Source organism: Acipenser ruthenus, chromosome 41 (genome assembly GCF_902713425.1).
Source record: "Acipenser ruthenus chromosome 41, fAciRut3.2 maternal haplotype, whole genome shotgun sequence".
In the NCBI taxonomy this organism is placed as follows: Eukaryota; Metazoa; Chordata; class Actinopteri; order Acipenseriformes; family Acipenseridae; genus Acipenser; species Acipenser ruthenus.
The window spans coordinates 2,221,765-2,239,394 of NC_081229.1; the positions used below are offsets into that span (position 1 = coordinate 2,221,765).

Below are 17,630 nucleotides of genomic sequence, written 5' to 3' on the forward strand. Positions count from 1 at the left end.
CAGCTCTTAAAAAGTTGCTGATTTCAAGTTACTTCTAAAATGTTATAATTAAGTTTGTATAGATAGATAGATCATCATCATCTATATATCTACAATGTAATTGATAAACTGTCTGACTCACCATATTATTAACGAGCTGCACCATTTCAGCTACTGTGTTCTTCAGGTGGTAGAAATAGCCAGATAGACTGATGCTGTTGAAGTCGAAATTCTCTTTCTCTCTATGAAAACCTTGGTTGTTGAACACTCAAGAGCGTCCTTTCGTTATCAGCGGCAGGTGACGCCTGTTCCCCCAGCAACGAGTACCTAGTGGAGATGCAACTGGGTTTATATGTTGTACGTAGTGTGAGCCGCTCAAAGAAACGCCATGAAAACCAGCCTGATGGACAGTTGGGCAGACTGATGGACAGTTGGACAGACTGATGGACAGTTGGACAGACTGATGGACAGTTGGGCAGTTCTGCACGGTGTCAGGGTCTCCTCCCCCTCCCCATCCAGTCGGCAACGGTGATCTTATTTTACAAGTGTAATTGACAGAGGTCAACTATGCCATCATTGACATCCATCCAGGAACATAAATGAGACACATTTCACTGACCTTTTATTTAAAAAAAAGAAAGAAAAACAGCTACAAAAACACAACATAGCGCGCAATGAGAGAGTGTCTTTCGATGCTAATGGGACAGTTTATTTACAGACCTATAGTACAGCTCTTGATATAATGAGCAGTGAACACCACAGCTGTAAAATCACACACAGGTAAATGCTGCACAATACTTGTCAAAACAAAGGTGTTTTTTTTTTTTTTGGTCTCCATTAAAATCTGCTATACCATCAGATGAGACTGCAGGAAGTGGAAACTAAATCTACTTCAATTGGACTAACCTAAGCTTGGCAAGTCATTTTCTCACCTCCTATTAGCTTTCGCAGCATCCTCAGCGGTGCTCCGATATTAGCATTGTGCTCTTACAGTGCTTTCATTTGTTATTCATTTAAGAAGGAAATGTCTTCAAAACGATCCCTGCGGACAATTCCAGCCACCGCTGACGAGCAGGGGAGTCGAGAATAATTGGGACAATAAACAGCTGCTTTTTGCAAGCCTTACAGTTCAGGGTTTTTTTTTTTTTTTAAATGGACTGGCTTAACCAGCACTGTCAGCAGGTATTCAATACACCCAAACATGCTGCTTTTTTAATATGTGGATTTCAAAATGAAGAAAACCTGTCCTTCCCTCACCTTTACAATCGAGTACCACGCAATGGCGACGAACAAGTCACTTCTGCATTGAGCGATTTTTTTTTTTTTTTTTTTTTTAAAGCCGAAGTGGAAGCGAATTTTCCTCGCACCCGGAGACGCTGGCGTTCTGGCTGCTGTACTGAGGCCCCGTGAACTGACGTTTCTTAAAGGGAAGCGCTCTAAACAAACTAGCTTCAGAACAGCCCTGTTAGAAAATACACTGTCACACCGTAAAACAATACTACCACAGAGAAGAAAATTGAAAATTACAGTTTGTCAAACTGCCGGTACGTCTGAGTCATGTTTTAGTTCGTACTGTACAGCAAGCTATAAAAAATCAATGGAAGTCTGCGTGTTTATGTAATGATAACTTTGATTTGCCTGTCACCACAATAAAACTAAATATAACGTTGCAGCATCTAACGCAGGAAGCTGCATCTGTTGTCCAGAAATGTATAGAAATGTGCACAGCAACTCTAATAAGGGCAATCATAAGAAAGGCACACGATACCCTAATCACCTTTCAACTACGTCACACCTTAATGGTCTTTAAAGTCCTGTGGATAAAACTAGACCGAAGTCTTAAGGTATCTTCCGAATCTTGGGAATCCTGTTTCAGATCAGCTGCTCAGACCCGGACGAGCGCTGACGGTTCAGACGGCCTCCTCTTGTTTATACATTATCTCTTGTGTTCCCGTACAGCAGGGGTGACCGGTCCTGGTCCTGGAGAGCCCCAGTCCTGCAGGTTTTCAAGCTGTCTTTACATCATCAATGGCTAAAGATCTGGAGCACCTGTTCATCTTGACTGATTCAGCCAATAACTGGTTCATGAAGTAACTGAAAGCTTGGTTGAAAATGAAAAGCAGAAGCCCCTGTAAGCTCTCCAGGACCAGGGCTGGAGACCCCTGATATATAACACAACGGCAGCTCCCAGACTGCTTTCTCACACTTATCGTTCTCAACACGCTGCTCCAGTGCTCAGGCCCTTACATGGGTTACCAAAAGAGCTACCAAACTGATTTGAGTGTTTTGACGTAAAAACTGATCAGGGTCTTCCTGGATTAGGGCCATCCTGTCTCCAAGTACTACCAACTCCATATATCCGTTGAGAAGTATTCCGGTTCACATCGTTAGGCAGGTTGAAACATTGGATTGTTTTAAAACTAATTTACGAAAACATTTTTATTTCACATGTGCTTTACTATAACCAGCTGCAGCCGGAGTGTACTGTGCAAAGGAGCTCTTTTGTACAGCGTGATGGGATGCCATGGAGGTGAATAAAAATACATTTTCATTGTACTGTATTGTTTTGTGCTATACTGTGTTGTATTGCATTGTCTCATTCAGGGTGTCCTTTCTCCATTCTGTTGACGTCTCCGTTGATGAAGTCCTGGGTGTCCCCCCTCTCTGCCTCCTCCTGGCTGCGGGGCAGTCTAGGGGGGTTCCCTGGGGGGGCGTCCAGCTCGGACAGCTCCTTGGCGGAGCAGGAGGGGGTGGGGGTCTCGTAGGTGCTGTGGAAGGTGTCGTAGTCGACCTCATAGAAGCCCTCCTCCAGGGTCAGCACAGGCATGAAACGCTGCCCCCACATCACCTCCGAGTTCAGGTAGGAGCTGCGCGCCTGGCAAGTCATCCCTGTCAACGACAGCGCGCACAGAGGGTTACATAACCGAGGGCAAGAACAAAACACAGCAACCATAGCCTCCGCACAGCCCAAGTGTAATCAAGCACAGTGAAAGCACAGAGGTATGCTAAAGCATAATAAAAAAAATAACAAGCCGGGGTAAACTAACCCTTATAAACAAAAAAGTTTCCCCACAGTAAAAGCACAGCAAAGTGTAATCAAGCACAGTGAAAGCATGGTAAAGAATAGCGAGGCGTGGTAAAGCATATTAATAAACAGGGCAAACCAGGGCAAACTACGGTACACACATGGGAGAACTACAAAAATACTACGCAAAAAATTCTGCGGTTAGCTTTAAGGGCAGAAACTGGTAGTTGACTAATCAGCATTGTAAAGCACAGAGAGGTCTGGTAAAGCATAGGGAAGCATTGTAAAGCACAGAGAGGTCTGGTAAAGCATAGGGAAGTATTGTAAAGCACAGAGAGGTCTGGTAAAGCATAGGGAAGTATTGTGAAGCACAGAGAGGTCTGGTAAAGCATAGGGAAGTATTGTAAAGCATAGAGAGGTCTGGTAAAGCATAGGGAAGCATTGTAAAGCACAGAGAGGTCTGGTAAAGCACAGGGAAGCATTGTAAAGCACAGAGATGTCTGGTGAAGCATAGGGAAGCATTGTAAAGCACAGAGAGGTCTGGTAAAGCATGGTAAATGCAGAGGTATAACTATGGGAAAACTTTTATAAGGGTCATACTGAATTTTAAACAGAATTGTCAATGTATTTTAGAACATAACTGTGGGACGCTGGCAGCTTTTAGATACATACAAACCAACACACATATGTGAACAGACAGATACAACTCCAGCACATCACTCGCTGTATGTTCCTTTCATAAATAATTTGAGCAAGAGTACTTTTCTTTCCATTCCAGATGACTGCAATTCATTTACAGATGGAGGAAATGGACTGCAGGATATCTCCAAATCCAATTTAGTGGCGTCAGGAATCCCTTTGAAAGATGCCTCAAAAACCAATTACTTTAGAAAGCTGCATTACAAGATCTTTCAGGTTATACGAGTAGAAGATGAGTGACTGAGCGCTTTGGCACTGGAGTGTGGCTAAAATAACCTTCCCTTTAAAGCCATTGTAGCCGACAAAATAATTCCCCCCGAATCGTACCTGTTATTGCAACAGACATCTGGTACTACACGAGGCTAAAGAGATCAAGATTTGCTAGCCTTGCCTTCTGTTGCTGCTTCACTTCCTGGGTCTTCAAACCTTAGCAGTGTCACCTGGGTCAAAGCATGTCAGTCAAGAGGGGAATCGTCTGATTGAAGGGGTGGGGCAGTCACCCAGGAGGAAGCGCCACGCTAACTGAAAGCACGGCTCGTAAACGGAGTATTTTTTTTTTAGCCTATTGTAGTAATAGATCTCATGTTTTAAAATGTAAAATACATGTTTGCTTTACCTAGTATATGTGGTTCTTTCAAAACTGCACATTTCATATCTTAAAAAAAATGCTATACTTTAACATATATTATTATTATTATTATTATTATTATTATTATTATTATTATTTGGTCCAATTGTATTTTAATAGGGGGCGGTTTTTCAAAATTTGTAATCATGTAGTTTGTGAAAGAGTTTATTTTTATCTGGATCATTGTTTTTTATTTTATTTGTTTGTCTTGTTTTGTTATTTTTTTTTTTTTTTACATGCATCCAGATTATAAATAAATTACGATTTACGAAATCCGGTTTTTGAAAAGTAATCTGAACCACAAAATATAGGTTTACAAAATCCGGATCACTTGTTATTCAGATTACAAATTTTGACAAACCGGCCCCTGGAGATTTGACTAAATCAATCCAAACTATTGAACACTCCCAATAGTTTTAAATTTAGAAACACTAAAATAAATAACAAAACAAACGTTTCGACTGTAAATCTCTCTCAACGCTTTCAAAGTTTGACAAACAGCAGATCAAAATCCATTCCCCACATTACATGCTGTAGCAGGAGTGGGCGCTTTGTGCCACCTTGTGGTTCTATTTAGAACTGCAGTCAGCTAAATCAGAAATCTAAATGTGAAAATAATGAGGTTCTTTCCCCATATAAATCAAACCCACTGCCTTCCACACTGCAGCCCAGCTCTTTCTCTAACCACTGAGCTACTCAAACCCACTGCCTTCCACACTGCAGCCCAGCTCTTTCTCTAACCACTGAGCTACTCAAACCCACTGCCTTCCACACTGCAGCCCAGCGTTTTCTCTAACCACTGAGCTACTCAAACCCACTGCCTTCCACACTGCAGCCCAGCTCTTTCTCTAACCACTGAGCTACTCAAACCCGCTGCCTTCCACACTGCAGCCCAGCGTTTTTTTTCTCTCTCCTTTGAGCGCCCTTGTTATTAGTGTACTCTCACACACTAGTGGTGCTGAACGATTAATTAGCAGTAATCAATCCAGTGTGAATAATGTTAACACAGTGCCGATCTGCGTCTCATGAGACGTCAAACCCAGAACTTGTCACGTGGGAGAAAAAAACAAACCGTTTTAAAAAAAGACTTAACTGGTCGATAAAAAAGCCGTTCAGAAATCCTGCGTAAAGATGCTTAGAATCGATTCGTCAGGTCTAATTACAGCCCTGGAGCGCTCCACCCCCCGCCAAACTACAAGACCTTAGTGATCAATAGTTTAATTTCTTCAGTATGCTGTATACAACCCGCAGCACACGGGTTAGGAAACAGACACGATTGATTTTCTTTCTTACAAATCCATGCTAAGGATCGTTTTAGAGACACACAGAGCCAAGTTTTCAAAGTGTTTCTTCACTCTTAAATTAGCTTTTTTTAAAAATATTAATTCAATATGTTAACATCATTCATCAGGTTTCATTCGACTTTATGAAGCAACATTGGTTAATTCTATAGGGCAATGCAAAACTTTTGCTCACAGCTGTATAGATAACAAGCTCGGGTGTGTCTTCAGTAAATCCAGGAATGGATCGAACTGCTCCGCGAATGGAGTCTTATTCCCGTCCCCGGGTACAGCAGTAATGGTTTCTCACTCACCCGTAGCCTCCACCATCCCCTCCAGGATGACGACTATCTCAAACTCCTCTTTCTCCAGCTGGGCCTGCGAGATCTCCCAAAAGGGGCTGAGCTCGTTGAACTCGTGCGAGATGATGAGCGGCGACACCAGGAAGAGGCGGTCGTCTCCCGTGTCGAAGCCCACGTTGATGTCCGTCTGGTTCAAAGGGATGAACTCCCCTTCCTTGGTCTGCTTGGACCGGATGAGCTTGGCCCGGATGGAAGCCTCCACGATGTGAGAGTTGCGCAGGTCCCCCACTCTGAACATGAGACACAGCTTCCCGTCCCGCACAGACACCACCGCCTTGTGGGAGAACATCAGCGTCTCGGCCCTCTTGTTGGGCTGGGAGATCTTCACAAACATGCATCCCACCATGAAGGCGTTCACGATGGAGCCCAGGATGGCCTGGACCAGCAGCAGGGCGATGCCTTCGGGGCACTTGTCCGTGATGACCCGGTAGCCGTAGCCGATGGTGGTTTCGGTCTCGATGGAGAACAGGAAAGCCGAGACGAAGCCGTTGAGGTTGTTCACGCACGGCGTCCACTCGTGGTCCTCGGTGTGATCCAGGTCCCCACGGATGTAAGCGATGAGCCACCAGATGAAGCCGAAGAAGACCCAGGTGCTGGTGTAGACCAAGGTGAAGACCAGCAGGTTCAAACGCCACCGCAGGTCCACCAGGGTGGTGAAGATGTCGGTCAGGTAGCGGTAGGTCTCGCGCACGTTGCCGTGGTGCACGTTGCACTTGCCGTCCTTCTCCACGTAGCGCTGCCGCCGCTTCTTCCCGGGATCGCCGCTGCCCGCCACCACCAGCGTGCGGCTCGTGGGCACCTGAAACACAGACAGGGGGCGCTGTCATGTACGTATGTGTATATATAGGCTACAGGGCAGCAGTGTGGAGTAGTGGTTAGGGCTCTGGACTCTTGATCGGAGGGTCGTGGGTTCAATCCCAGGTGGGGGGACACTGCTGCTGTACCCTTGAGCAAGGTACTTTACCTAGATTGCTCCAGTAAAAACCCAACTGTATAAATGGGTAATTGTATGTAATGTAATATATTGTAACAATTGTAAGTTGCCCTGGATAAGGGCGTCCACTAAGAAATTATATATATATATATACACACCACTAAGCTACTCTCTGCCTTCCACACTGCAGCCCAGTGATTTATTTCTCTACCATTTAAATTAAATTTGGTTTATTTGGATAACATTGTTTTCTATTACACTGCTGCACACCCTGAGCTATTACAGCAGCTGCAGCGTACAGACCGCTCGATGGTGACCTGCGCAGTGCCGGTCTCGGTAGTTTTCGGTACGGCTGGAGCTGGTTTCTATTCGGAGAGGTGAGGCAGTGCACAGGACTGTAGGCTGACCTTTTCCTTGGGGGCGTCCCAGTGCTTGGACAGCTTCGCGCTGCGGTTCTCCACGCCCTGCCCCGTGAACCCCTTCACGCTGCTCATCTCTGCGTGCAGGACCCTCCCGAACTCTGCAACTGAGACAGAAAGAATGTGATGGACACGCACCCGCGAGGCAGAGGAGTGTCCCAATCAATCCCGGACCTGGCGGGACATTACTCCACCCCAGGCTTGTTTAACAGGTACAGTGGGATCATGCACGAGTTCAGGGTCTCGATGGTGGCTGAACTGGTTCAATTAAACCGTTTAGAACACGGATGGAACGAAGACCAGGTCTGGAAGGGTTGACTTTGACCGCCCCTGCGCTTAATTTGATATTAAGGCGTCTTAAAAGCATCTGAAAGGGGTACGTTTGCAGAATAACAGAGGTAGCATTTAGACTTAACTTTTGCAGGTTAACAAAAAATTAGCCTAAGGTATCATAACAGGCAGATGCCAGTTAAAAAAAAAAAAAAAACGCCAAAAAATGACAAATTTCTCAAATAAGAGGAGGTTTAAGCTGTATGTTCTAAACACAAGATGAAAAATGATTAGTTGAACTATTAAAAAAACAAAAAAAAATCTTTAAAATGATATACAACGTGTCCCGGAGATGCCGGTGCGAGTCTTCAGGGCAGGACTTTAATAAGCGCAGACAGCGGATTAAACAAAATAAATAGCCTGTCTTTCATCTCCCCGTTTCACAATAAATTATAATGAGTTTATAATGCGAGGCCGCACGGAGTTGGCAAGCTAATACATTAACGCGTATTAAAGAGCGGACGTGAAGGGAGACTTTTATCTCACCCGCGTTTAACTGTTTCTAGATTAGTGTGGTTTTGCTGGGAGACAATTTGTTAAAAAAATTATATATGGGTCATGAAATTTCAAACATCAACCAAGGTGGGTTACTGGCGAAAGATTTCGGAGTTTAGTTTATTTTCATTCTTCTTTTAAACGCATCAATAACGCGTAATACCGTTATATATATATATATATATATATATATATATATATATATATATATATATATATATATATAATTTAATCAATCCCTTTTTTTTACTATGTAAAAAAATGTTTAGAATCCATTGCATAAGATGTATGTTTAATACCTAAACGTTTAATCTCCAGTACACGAATTCAACGCCTTTCTGACTGACTGACTATCTATCTATCTATCTATCTATCTATCTATCTATCTATCTATCTATCTATCTATCTATCTATCTATCTATCTATCTATCTATCTATCTACGTCTTAATTGCTTGTCCAGCGACCCTACAGTATTGCCAGTGCGCATAGTTTATCATCACACATTAACACTGTTTGTAACATGTGGATCTCATCTACACACCAGAGCGCTACCGCTCCGGGCTCTGTACCGCCGTCCCGTTCAGTACAGCACCGAGCGAGACGCACGAGTCAGGGGAACGATTTCCAGATCATTGCCGACAACAGAGTGCGGTGTTTCGGGTACGCAGTGAAATATTCACAAAGCAAACTATGCAAAATGATGAACACGCGCATTGCACCCACATCACAAAACCTCGATATCACATATAATAATGCAATTCATGTAATGTAGTCTTTACTGTACCTGCTTCCTTATGATGGACGTGCTCTCCAAATCGTAAGCGTGCCTATTTCTCAGGCGATATTCTGCAGCATAGCTTCTGTGAAAACAGACGCGAGAGGCTGATTTATGAACTAATGATGGAATAAGTCAGATATATCCACGCCTCTCTGGTATAGAGAAGAGAAAAAAAAACGACCTTCTAAGGAAGTTGAAAAACATTTATATATATATATTTTTGAGAATTTCACTTTATATTGCGAGTTTAAGTTTTAAGATATGCTATTGGGATAGGACATATATATAAACACGTTGTATTAAAGTCCGCGTCGTGAACAAAAGAGCCGGTCGTCCAGTCCTTGGGTGTTTCCCGTTAGTTTTAAACACAATAATAGCCCGCTGGTCTCTATAAACTTGCCCCGGCAGATTGTCCGTCTCCGGGTGTTCAGAAAAGCTCTAGCCGGAGATGGTGTCTCCTACGTCGGTTGCCGTTTCGCCCACGGTCCGCACCAGTGTTTCCGAATCACATCTGTCGGCGCAGAGACAAAACAGTATAATCACAAGCACAACCCAAATCAGAATAACAAAACGCCTTTCTCTTTTGTGTTCTGGATCGGGAGAGAGCGAGTTGTGTGTAAAGCTGGAACCTGTAAGACTAATGGTAAGCAATACAATTTCACAGTGTAATTAATATTAAGGACTCCTGCTGCGCCTACAGCAAACTGACTTCAATTCATCTTCCTCCTCCTTTGTCACGCTCTCTCTCTCTCTCTCTCTCTCTCTCTCTCTCTCTCTCTCTCTCTCTCTCTCTCTCTCTCTCTCTCTCTCTCTCTCTCTCTCTCTCTCTCTCTCTCTCTCTCTCTCTCTCTCTATTATAGTCCAGATATTTTTTTTGCAGCGCCGCCTCTTTCACGACTCTTCCCCTCTCTCCGCCTCGCTGTCTCTTCGCATACTGTGTTATCCTCTCACAGCACCGTGCAGTATTGCATTGTAACCTGCGGATATTCCGATCCCTGCGCTGCCAGCTACATCACTAATCCGACATGCGCCGCTTTCAGACTCCAGTTACGCGCTGCTTACGGCAATCCGAATTAACATTTGGAGTGGTCTGGTATTTAGTGATTAAGCCCTGGATGGAAGTAGCTTCGAATTGGGATTTTACTTACCCTTTTATGACGTGTAAACATTCTAAGAGTTTTTTTTTTAATTGCAGCTACTGTATTGCTCTTCTGTTCCAGCTGTCTGCCCGGTACATAATGACACACCCCCGCTTTACTTTGGTATGAAGTTTCCTTTTGTATTGCTGGCAATATATAGTTGTGCACTAGATGGCGCTGCGGTTTACTAACATAGACACTTTTGTCTGATCTAGCCTGTATTGTCTATGGCAACTATCCAGAACTAAAGAACAGCTCCTGGACAGAGCTGAAAGCTATATAAAACGATTAAAAACAAACACACACACACACACACACACACACACACACACACACACACACACACAATACTGGGTAAGGTTTTCTGCTAAGATAATAATAATAATAATAATAATAATAATAATAATAATAATAATAATAATAATAATAATAATGAGCCTCTTGGAATTATATATGGGTAAAAGGTAACAGTAAATAAATTTTAAAAAAACCAACCCTGAACTCTGAATAGGACACAATGGTAAAATAATAATTGAGGCTGAAATGGATGCTGTCGTATAACATACAGCTAACCACTCTTGGCCTTATATACGACGCAGTTCAGACTCTTTGTATAAGCCATTCCACTGTTAATAATACATCCACTATATGATGATAGTCTCTGGCGTTTCTTGCAGATCCGTTGTGTGGTCTCTGTACAGCGTGGAGGTGTGCTGTATCTGTCTGTGCGTGAGATTACTAATCTGTTTCCCCTCCGGTGCTGTTTCCTGATGGCCATTAGTGTTGTCTCGGTTTCATTTCAAGCGTTCTCAGAACTAATAGTGACGGTATACTAATGACGGTCTTAATTCACAGGGACCTGCGGGGGCAATTCAATCAATCAAACATCATCCTTAACCATTTACACGAGTAGCTGCATGAAGTCAGATCTCAGCCAAGTTCCCAACCCAATAACATTGCCTTCTGCAACAGTGACCATAGCTCGGAAAGGAAGGAAATTCGCTGGAGACTGACTTAGGACAGAGGGAAGGAGACACTTCTTCACACAGAGAGCGGTGAGGGGGATGGGATGGGCCGCCTAGCCATGCTGTTGAGGCTGAAATCGCTATCTATCTATCTGAGCAGCATTTTTTTAAAAGGAACTCAATCGATTATTAGAGCCCTTCTGTTTCAGTTGAATTGTTATAATTAAACTCAAGGGCTTTACGTCATAAATACATAATAAGGAATACATGATTAAAACAGAATACATTTTTTAGAATAAAAACCCAGCGGTTATATTCATAATTAAAATCTCAAACGAATGTATCAATCTATATTGTCTGGCTACTAGCAGATTAGTTTTGGCATCATCCTGGTGTCGAGAGAAAGTGTAATAAAGCACAGGGAAAGCATTGTCAAGCACAGAGAGGTGTGGTAAAGCATAGGGAAGCATTGTAAAGCACAGAGAGGTCTGGTAAAGCATAGGGAAGCATTGTAAAGCACAGAGAGGTCTGGTAAAGCATAGGGAAGCATTGTAAAGCACAGAGAGGTCTGGTAAAGCATAGGGAAGCATTGTAAAGCACAGAGAGGTCTGGTAAAGCATAGGAAAGCATTGTAAGGCACAGAGAGGTCTGGTAAAGCATAGGGAAGCATTGTAAAGCACAGAGAGGTGTGGTAAAGCATAGGCAAGCATTGTAAAGCACAGAGAGGTCTGGTAAAGCATAGGAAAGCATTGTAAGGCACAGAGAGGTCTGGTAAAGCATAGGGAAGCATTGTAAAGCACAGAGAGGTCTGGTCAAGCATAGGGAAGCATTGTAAAGCACAGAGAGGTGTGGTAAGGCATAGGAAAGCATTGTAAAGCACAGAGAGGTGTGAGTAAAGCATAGGGAAGCATTGTAAAGCACAGAGGGGTCTGGTAAAGCATAGGGAAGCATTGTAAAGCACAGAGAGGTCTGGTAAGGCATAGGGAAGCATTGTAAAGCACAGAGAGGTCTGGTAAAGCATAGGGAAGCATTGTAAAGCACAGAGAGGTCTGGTCAAGCATAGGGAAGCATTGTAAAGCACAGAGAGGTCTGGTAAAGCATAGGGAAGCATTGTAAAGCACAGAGAGGTCTGGTAAAGCATAGGGAAGCATTGTAAAGCACAGAGAGGTCTGGTAAAGCATAGGGAAGCATTGTAAAGCACAGAGAGGTCTGGTAAAGCATAGGGAAGCATTGTAAAGCACAGAGAGGTCTGGTAAAGCATAGGGAAGCATTGTAAAGCACAGGGAGGTCTGGTAAACCATAGGGAAGCATTGTAAAGCACAGAGAGGTCTGGTAAAGCATAGGGAAGCATTGTAAAGCACAGAGAGGTCTGGTAAAGCATAGGGAAGCATTGTAAAGCACAGAGAGGTCTGGTAAAGCATAGGGAAGCATTGTAAAGCACAGAGAGGTCTGGTAAAGCATAGGGAAGCATTGTAAAGTACAGAGAGGTCTGGTAAAGCATAGGGAAGCATTGTAAAGCACAGAGAGGTCTGGTAAAGCATAGGGAAGCATTGTAAAGCATATTAAGTTAAACTGATAAATATGGTACTAGAAACAAACTGGGTAAGAGAGTTGGAAATTGCCAGCAGAAATTAAATGATAAAATCAATGTGGAAATCAGACTCTTATCATTGAAGCCCTGGAAAAAACACAGGATAGTCTGCAGAATGAAGGAAAATACACGGTGACATATGACTGGGGCTCGCATTTACACTCCTTAATATCTGACGCCAAACAAGATTTTAAATACAATATGTAATAGAGATGGCAAATCATTCAGAGATATACAGAGATAACAATACTGTTTTATAAATTAATCTCGGAGTCTATGACCTCGGCCAAAGGCAGTATAAATAATATATGTCTTTGCCCCATGCAATGTTTAATTGGGAGAAAAAACAGAAACGCAATCTTCACAATGGTATTCAAAGTTTAGTTACTAAACCCGTGCAATAGATTATTTATTAAAACACAGACTAGACTATTTGACGCTGTATTCTTTGGTCTCGCCTTTGAGGTTCCCCTACCCATATATGAACTCGCAGATAAGTGGAGAGGCTGACCGAAGGGAAGGCCATGGGCAGGTGGACAGGATAGCTGCCCTCCCCAGTTAGACGAAGACAAAAAACACAGATGGAAGCTGGGGAAGAGGAGGCGAACTCTGACGCGCAGCGGTGACGTAATGGATCGAGGCAAGCGATAAATCCCTTCCTTGTCGCTCATTCGACGTAATGTTTATGGAAAAATAAGATACTAGCTATTCGACGGACGATTTGTTCAGAGGTCAAAGCGAGTTCCCTGACAGAACCACCGCTTTGCTTAATTTATTAGTTCTCTCTTAGCAGACGCCCTTATCCAGGCGACTTACAATTGTTACAAGATATCACATTATTTCTACATACAATTCCCAATTTATACAGTTGGGTTTTTACTGGAGCAATCTAGGTAAAGTACCTTGCTCAAGGGTACAGCAGCAGTGTCCCCCACCTGGGATTGAACCCACGACCCTCTGGTCAAAAGTCCAGAGCCCTCACCGCTACTCCACACTGCTGCCCATTTATAATTTATAACGTAGGAATGTTGTTCTCTCTATTTTTGTTGTAGATTTATTAAGGACAATTGTTCACACAGCCTACTGCGGCGGCAGCAGTTATTTTTTTTTAGAAGGAAATAATCGGTGACATATTGTTCTCTTCGAGGTTTGTGTGTCGAGTCAATACAGTGAATGGCTATATCGATTAGCGTGAGATGGACTGGACATCTTTACTAAGAGTTAAACCTCCCCCCTGGTCTGCCGATGACTCTAAATCATCACCCGGCTCTGTCAAAAAAAAGAACATTAGCTCAACCTGGTAAATTAAAAGTCTCCAGGAGATACATCACTGAAATCGTTTCTTTTAATAGTACGGACCAAAACATGCACTGCGGATGTTCTGTCGCCTTTAATGGAACTGGGATAAGCAGGAATAAAAGGATATATTGTCGCATCCTTATCCCCCCCACCCCACGTGTTTCAAACCCCGTGTAAGCCTGCAGTTTTGTTCATTATAAATATCACTCTTTCCACGTTTATTTTGCACAGACCTCTCTCTCCTCCTCTAAGCTGACCCCAATGTCCGCTTTTACATTTCAACAGGCCTACTCAATTATGCGGTGATAATTACGCTGATCAAAAACCCAGAGCGTTGGTTGCTCACTCTCATTTTTACACTCTCGCCTCTATTTCCGAGGCTTTTCAGCTGCTAGCAAAAATATATTTTAAAAAAACAAAACTCAAACCTTTATAAACGCGGTTCAATCTCTACAATCACTTCAAAGTCAAGAAAAATTACATTCAATACACACACACATATATATATATATATATATATATGTAACAGAGGGAGGCTGGGATCCTGTCATTAGTCTGTTTATCTGTTCAGATAAACAGGGATCCTGTCATTAGTCAGTTTATTATTATTATTATTTATTTCTAAGCAGACGCCCTTATCCAGGGCGACTTACAATTGTTACAAGATATCACATTATACAGATATCACATTATTTTACATACAATTACCCATTTATACAGTTGGGTTTTTACTGGAGCAATCTAGGTAAAGTACCTTGCTCAAGGGTACAACAGCAGTGTCCCCAACTGGGGATTGAACCCACGACCCTCCGGTCAAGAGTCCAGAGCCCTAACCACTACTCCACACTGCTGCCCTGTTCAGATAAACAGGGATCCTGTCATTAGTCTGTTTATCTGCTCAGATAAACAGGGATCCTGTCATTAGTCTGTTTATCTGTTCAGACGGCAAACAAGGTTTATTTTCAGGGGACGGACTGTCTTTTGCTTTCATTCATCGTGGCATTGGGAAATGTCACTCGCTCCAGGAAGTTAGCTATAGGCAAGTTATAGGTTGGTTCATGACGGTCGACGTCAGAAACTGGTAGTCGACTAATCGCAGCTCACGTGATTGCGAAGCGATTAGTTTCAGATGAAACGGAAGTGCCGTTGCGGTTGCAGTACCCAAGCGCGTTCCAACCCCTGCACGTTTTAATCTGTGTAATTTGTTCCAGGGGTCAGTGCCCCCAGGATGCTACACGCAAACACTTTGCCTGCTCCTGCACACAGTGCGTCATTAATGCAGGGGTGGTGAATAGTTCTGCACCTGCTGCTTGAAGCTACAGCGTCTGTTCAAAGGCATTTTAGAAGCGCTGGGCTGGCTGCAAGCCCATTGTGCCGTATCTGATTCATGCATCGCGGTCCTTGCGCCAGATTGCAGACTCGAATGCTGACCTCTAGCGGCCGTTTGGATTTGTTATTTGTTAAAGATGACTCGCAGGGAGCTGGTTTTGATCTAAGAGTTAAAACCGATGAAGACGGATTTCTATCGCCCGCACGAATAGATTAAATAAAATTGTTCAACCTGATTGGAGTTTAAACATTTTGGGCCGATTTATAAACCTTTAGGGAGGCTGCGGTGACTCACTGTGTGTGACCCTGAGCAAGCCAGAGGGTGAGGCGTAGTTGTAAGTGACTCTGCAGCTGATGCATAGTTCACACACCCTAGTCTCTGTAAGTCGCCTTGGATAAAGGCGTCTGCTAAATAATAAAGAATGCTTTTTAGAGGTCTGCTTTTTTAAAATGAACATTCTCTCAATCCAAATGTTTTTCATTAACTACAAACTTGATTTAATCATTTAAAATGGGCTTATAAAAAAATTAAAAAAATAAAAATAACAGTCCTAACATACCATTCCTTAGGCCGGAGATACACGAGCAATTTCTATTGTCAATTCTAGTCGACAACTGAATTGCTGGAAACAGATCAGTGGTCTATTTTACAACTCGATTTCTAATGGAAAATGTGTTGACAGCTCGGGTTGTCAGTTAAGAACACAAGCTGTAAATAATTAAGAGTCCATCGGATTCTAGCCAGATGCCATCCGACACGGGCAGAGGAGCAAAGGATAAGAAGAGTGATGAAAAATCAAGGCAGTTATCGAGTTCACAGTGTAGGTACAGACAGACAGACAGACAGACACATTTTTTTTTTAAAAAAAGGAAAATCATTTGTTGAAAATCTTGACCTTGAGGCTTGTCTGTCATATTTCCGTTGAGTTTTTTTTTTCTTTTCCTACACAAAAGCAGCTGTTGTAATCTCGGTGTATCTGAACGTATGAAGATATTAAAGCTCTTGAGCCGTTTGTATGGATCACACCCACACACCCCCCCCGGCTTGCTATGTGAAATCATCTGCTTCTGTCTGGCTCCTCCAACTGTGCCATCTGTCCCAACTCGTTTCAGAAGGGAGAACACAGGCGCGGCAAACAGACAACAAAAAAAACACTACAGCTCTCGACAAGTGTTTAGCATCACCTAGAATTTTGAATCGAGACATATATATATATATATATATATATATATATATATATATATATATATATATATATATATAAAAATTATGTATATATATATATATATATAGTGTGGAGTAGTGGTTAGGGCTCTAGACTCTTGACCGGAGGGTCGTGGGTTCAATCCCAGGTGGGGGACACTGCTGCTGTACCCTTGAGCAAGGTACTTTACCTAGATTGCTCCAGTAAAAACCCAACTGTATAAATGGGGAATTGTATGTAAAAATAATGTGATATCTTGTAACAATTGTAAATCGCCCTGGATAAGGGCGTCTGCTAATATATATATATATTAATAGATATTTTATTTAACATCATGTAATCAAATAAACTACAAAATGATATCGCAAAAGTCTACCGGAAGTCATAATAGTGGTACAGTGAGTATTTCATGTTTAGATTTGGAAATGTCACTTTTTTTTTTTTCAATGTGTTTTTGAAAATATACGGAAAACTACAAAGCGGTATAGTGATTCAATATGTTAACTTTATTCAGACGCGCCCACCTTCACTGTATCCCCATTGCGAGACTTTGAGCAATTAAAAAATATCTAACAACTGACACGTTCCGGCAAACTCAGACCTCGTGCTCCTGTATAAATTGCCCACATAGCACAGAGGATTATTCCCATTACCCATTTGGGCCCGTACTTTGAGTTAGACAGCAGCGCGTTATGTAACACGCCATTAGTGCGCTCAACTTGAGATAAATTCGGGGGCTGCTGCTGTGCGTGGGTGCCGGTGAACAAGAGGACATTACCGGTAATGAGTGCTAAGAGGTGCCTTTAGTGGGTCTGTCGCTCTCCCATTGCCGCTGAGAGACGAGAAAGCAGACCATTAAGTAAAAACGGGTCCTGGGTTAGAGTCTCTCGAGGACCGGCCTTCGCTCCTGATTCGGTTCCCTACCTGCCTCCCCTTTAGGAGGGAGCGCTAATGTTCGTGTCAGGGCGACTCTAGCTTTAAATAACCACTCTTGTTGTCCGGGGAGGAGAGAAAGAGAGAGAGAGAGTTGTTGTACTTTGAGAATGCCTGCCCGTCTGTTTCAGAGAGAGAGAGAGAGAGAGAGAGAGAGAGAGAGAGAGAGAGAGGGAGGTGTTGTTTGGCTAGTAATGTTTTGCTCAGTTACGAGGGGCTTACTTTCTGAGCGGCACTTG

General features: G+C 42.9%; 1 protein-coding gene across 1 annotated transcript; it reads right to left on the reverse strand.

Annotated features, from left to right (window-relative positions):
* Nucleotides 1-783: 783 nt before the first annotated feature.
* Nucleotides 784-9,838, reverse strand: LOC117433554 (G protein-activated inward rectifier potassium channel 4-like). The gene is made up of 4 exons (XM_059010805.1): nt 8,937-9,838; nt 7,315-7,433; nt 5,926-6,772; nt 784-2,868 (listed from the first exon to the last, which is right to left on the reverse strand). Exons 2-4 carry the CDS (start codon nt 7,399-7,401, stop codon nt 2,576-2,578), a joined length of 1,227 nt encoding a protein of 408 aa, XP_058866788.1. The 5' UTR covers nt 7,402-7,433; nt 8,937-9,838; the 3' UTR covers nt 784-2,575.
* Nucleotides 9,839-17,630: the final 7,792 nt, after the last annotated feature.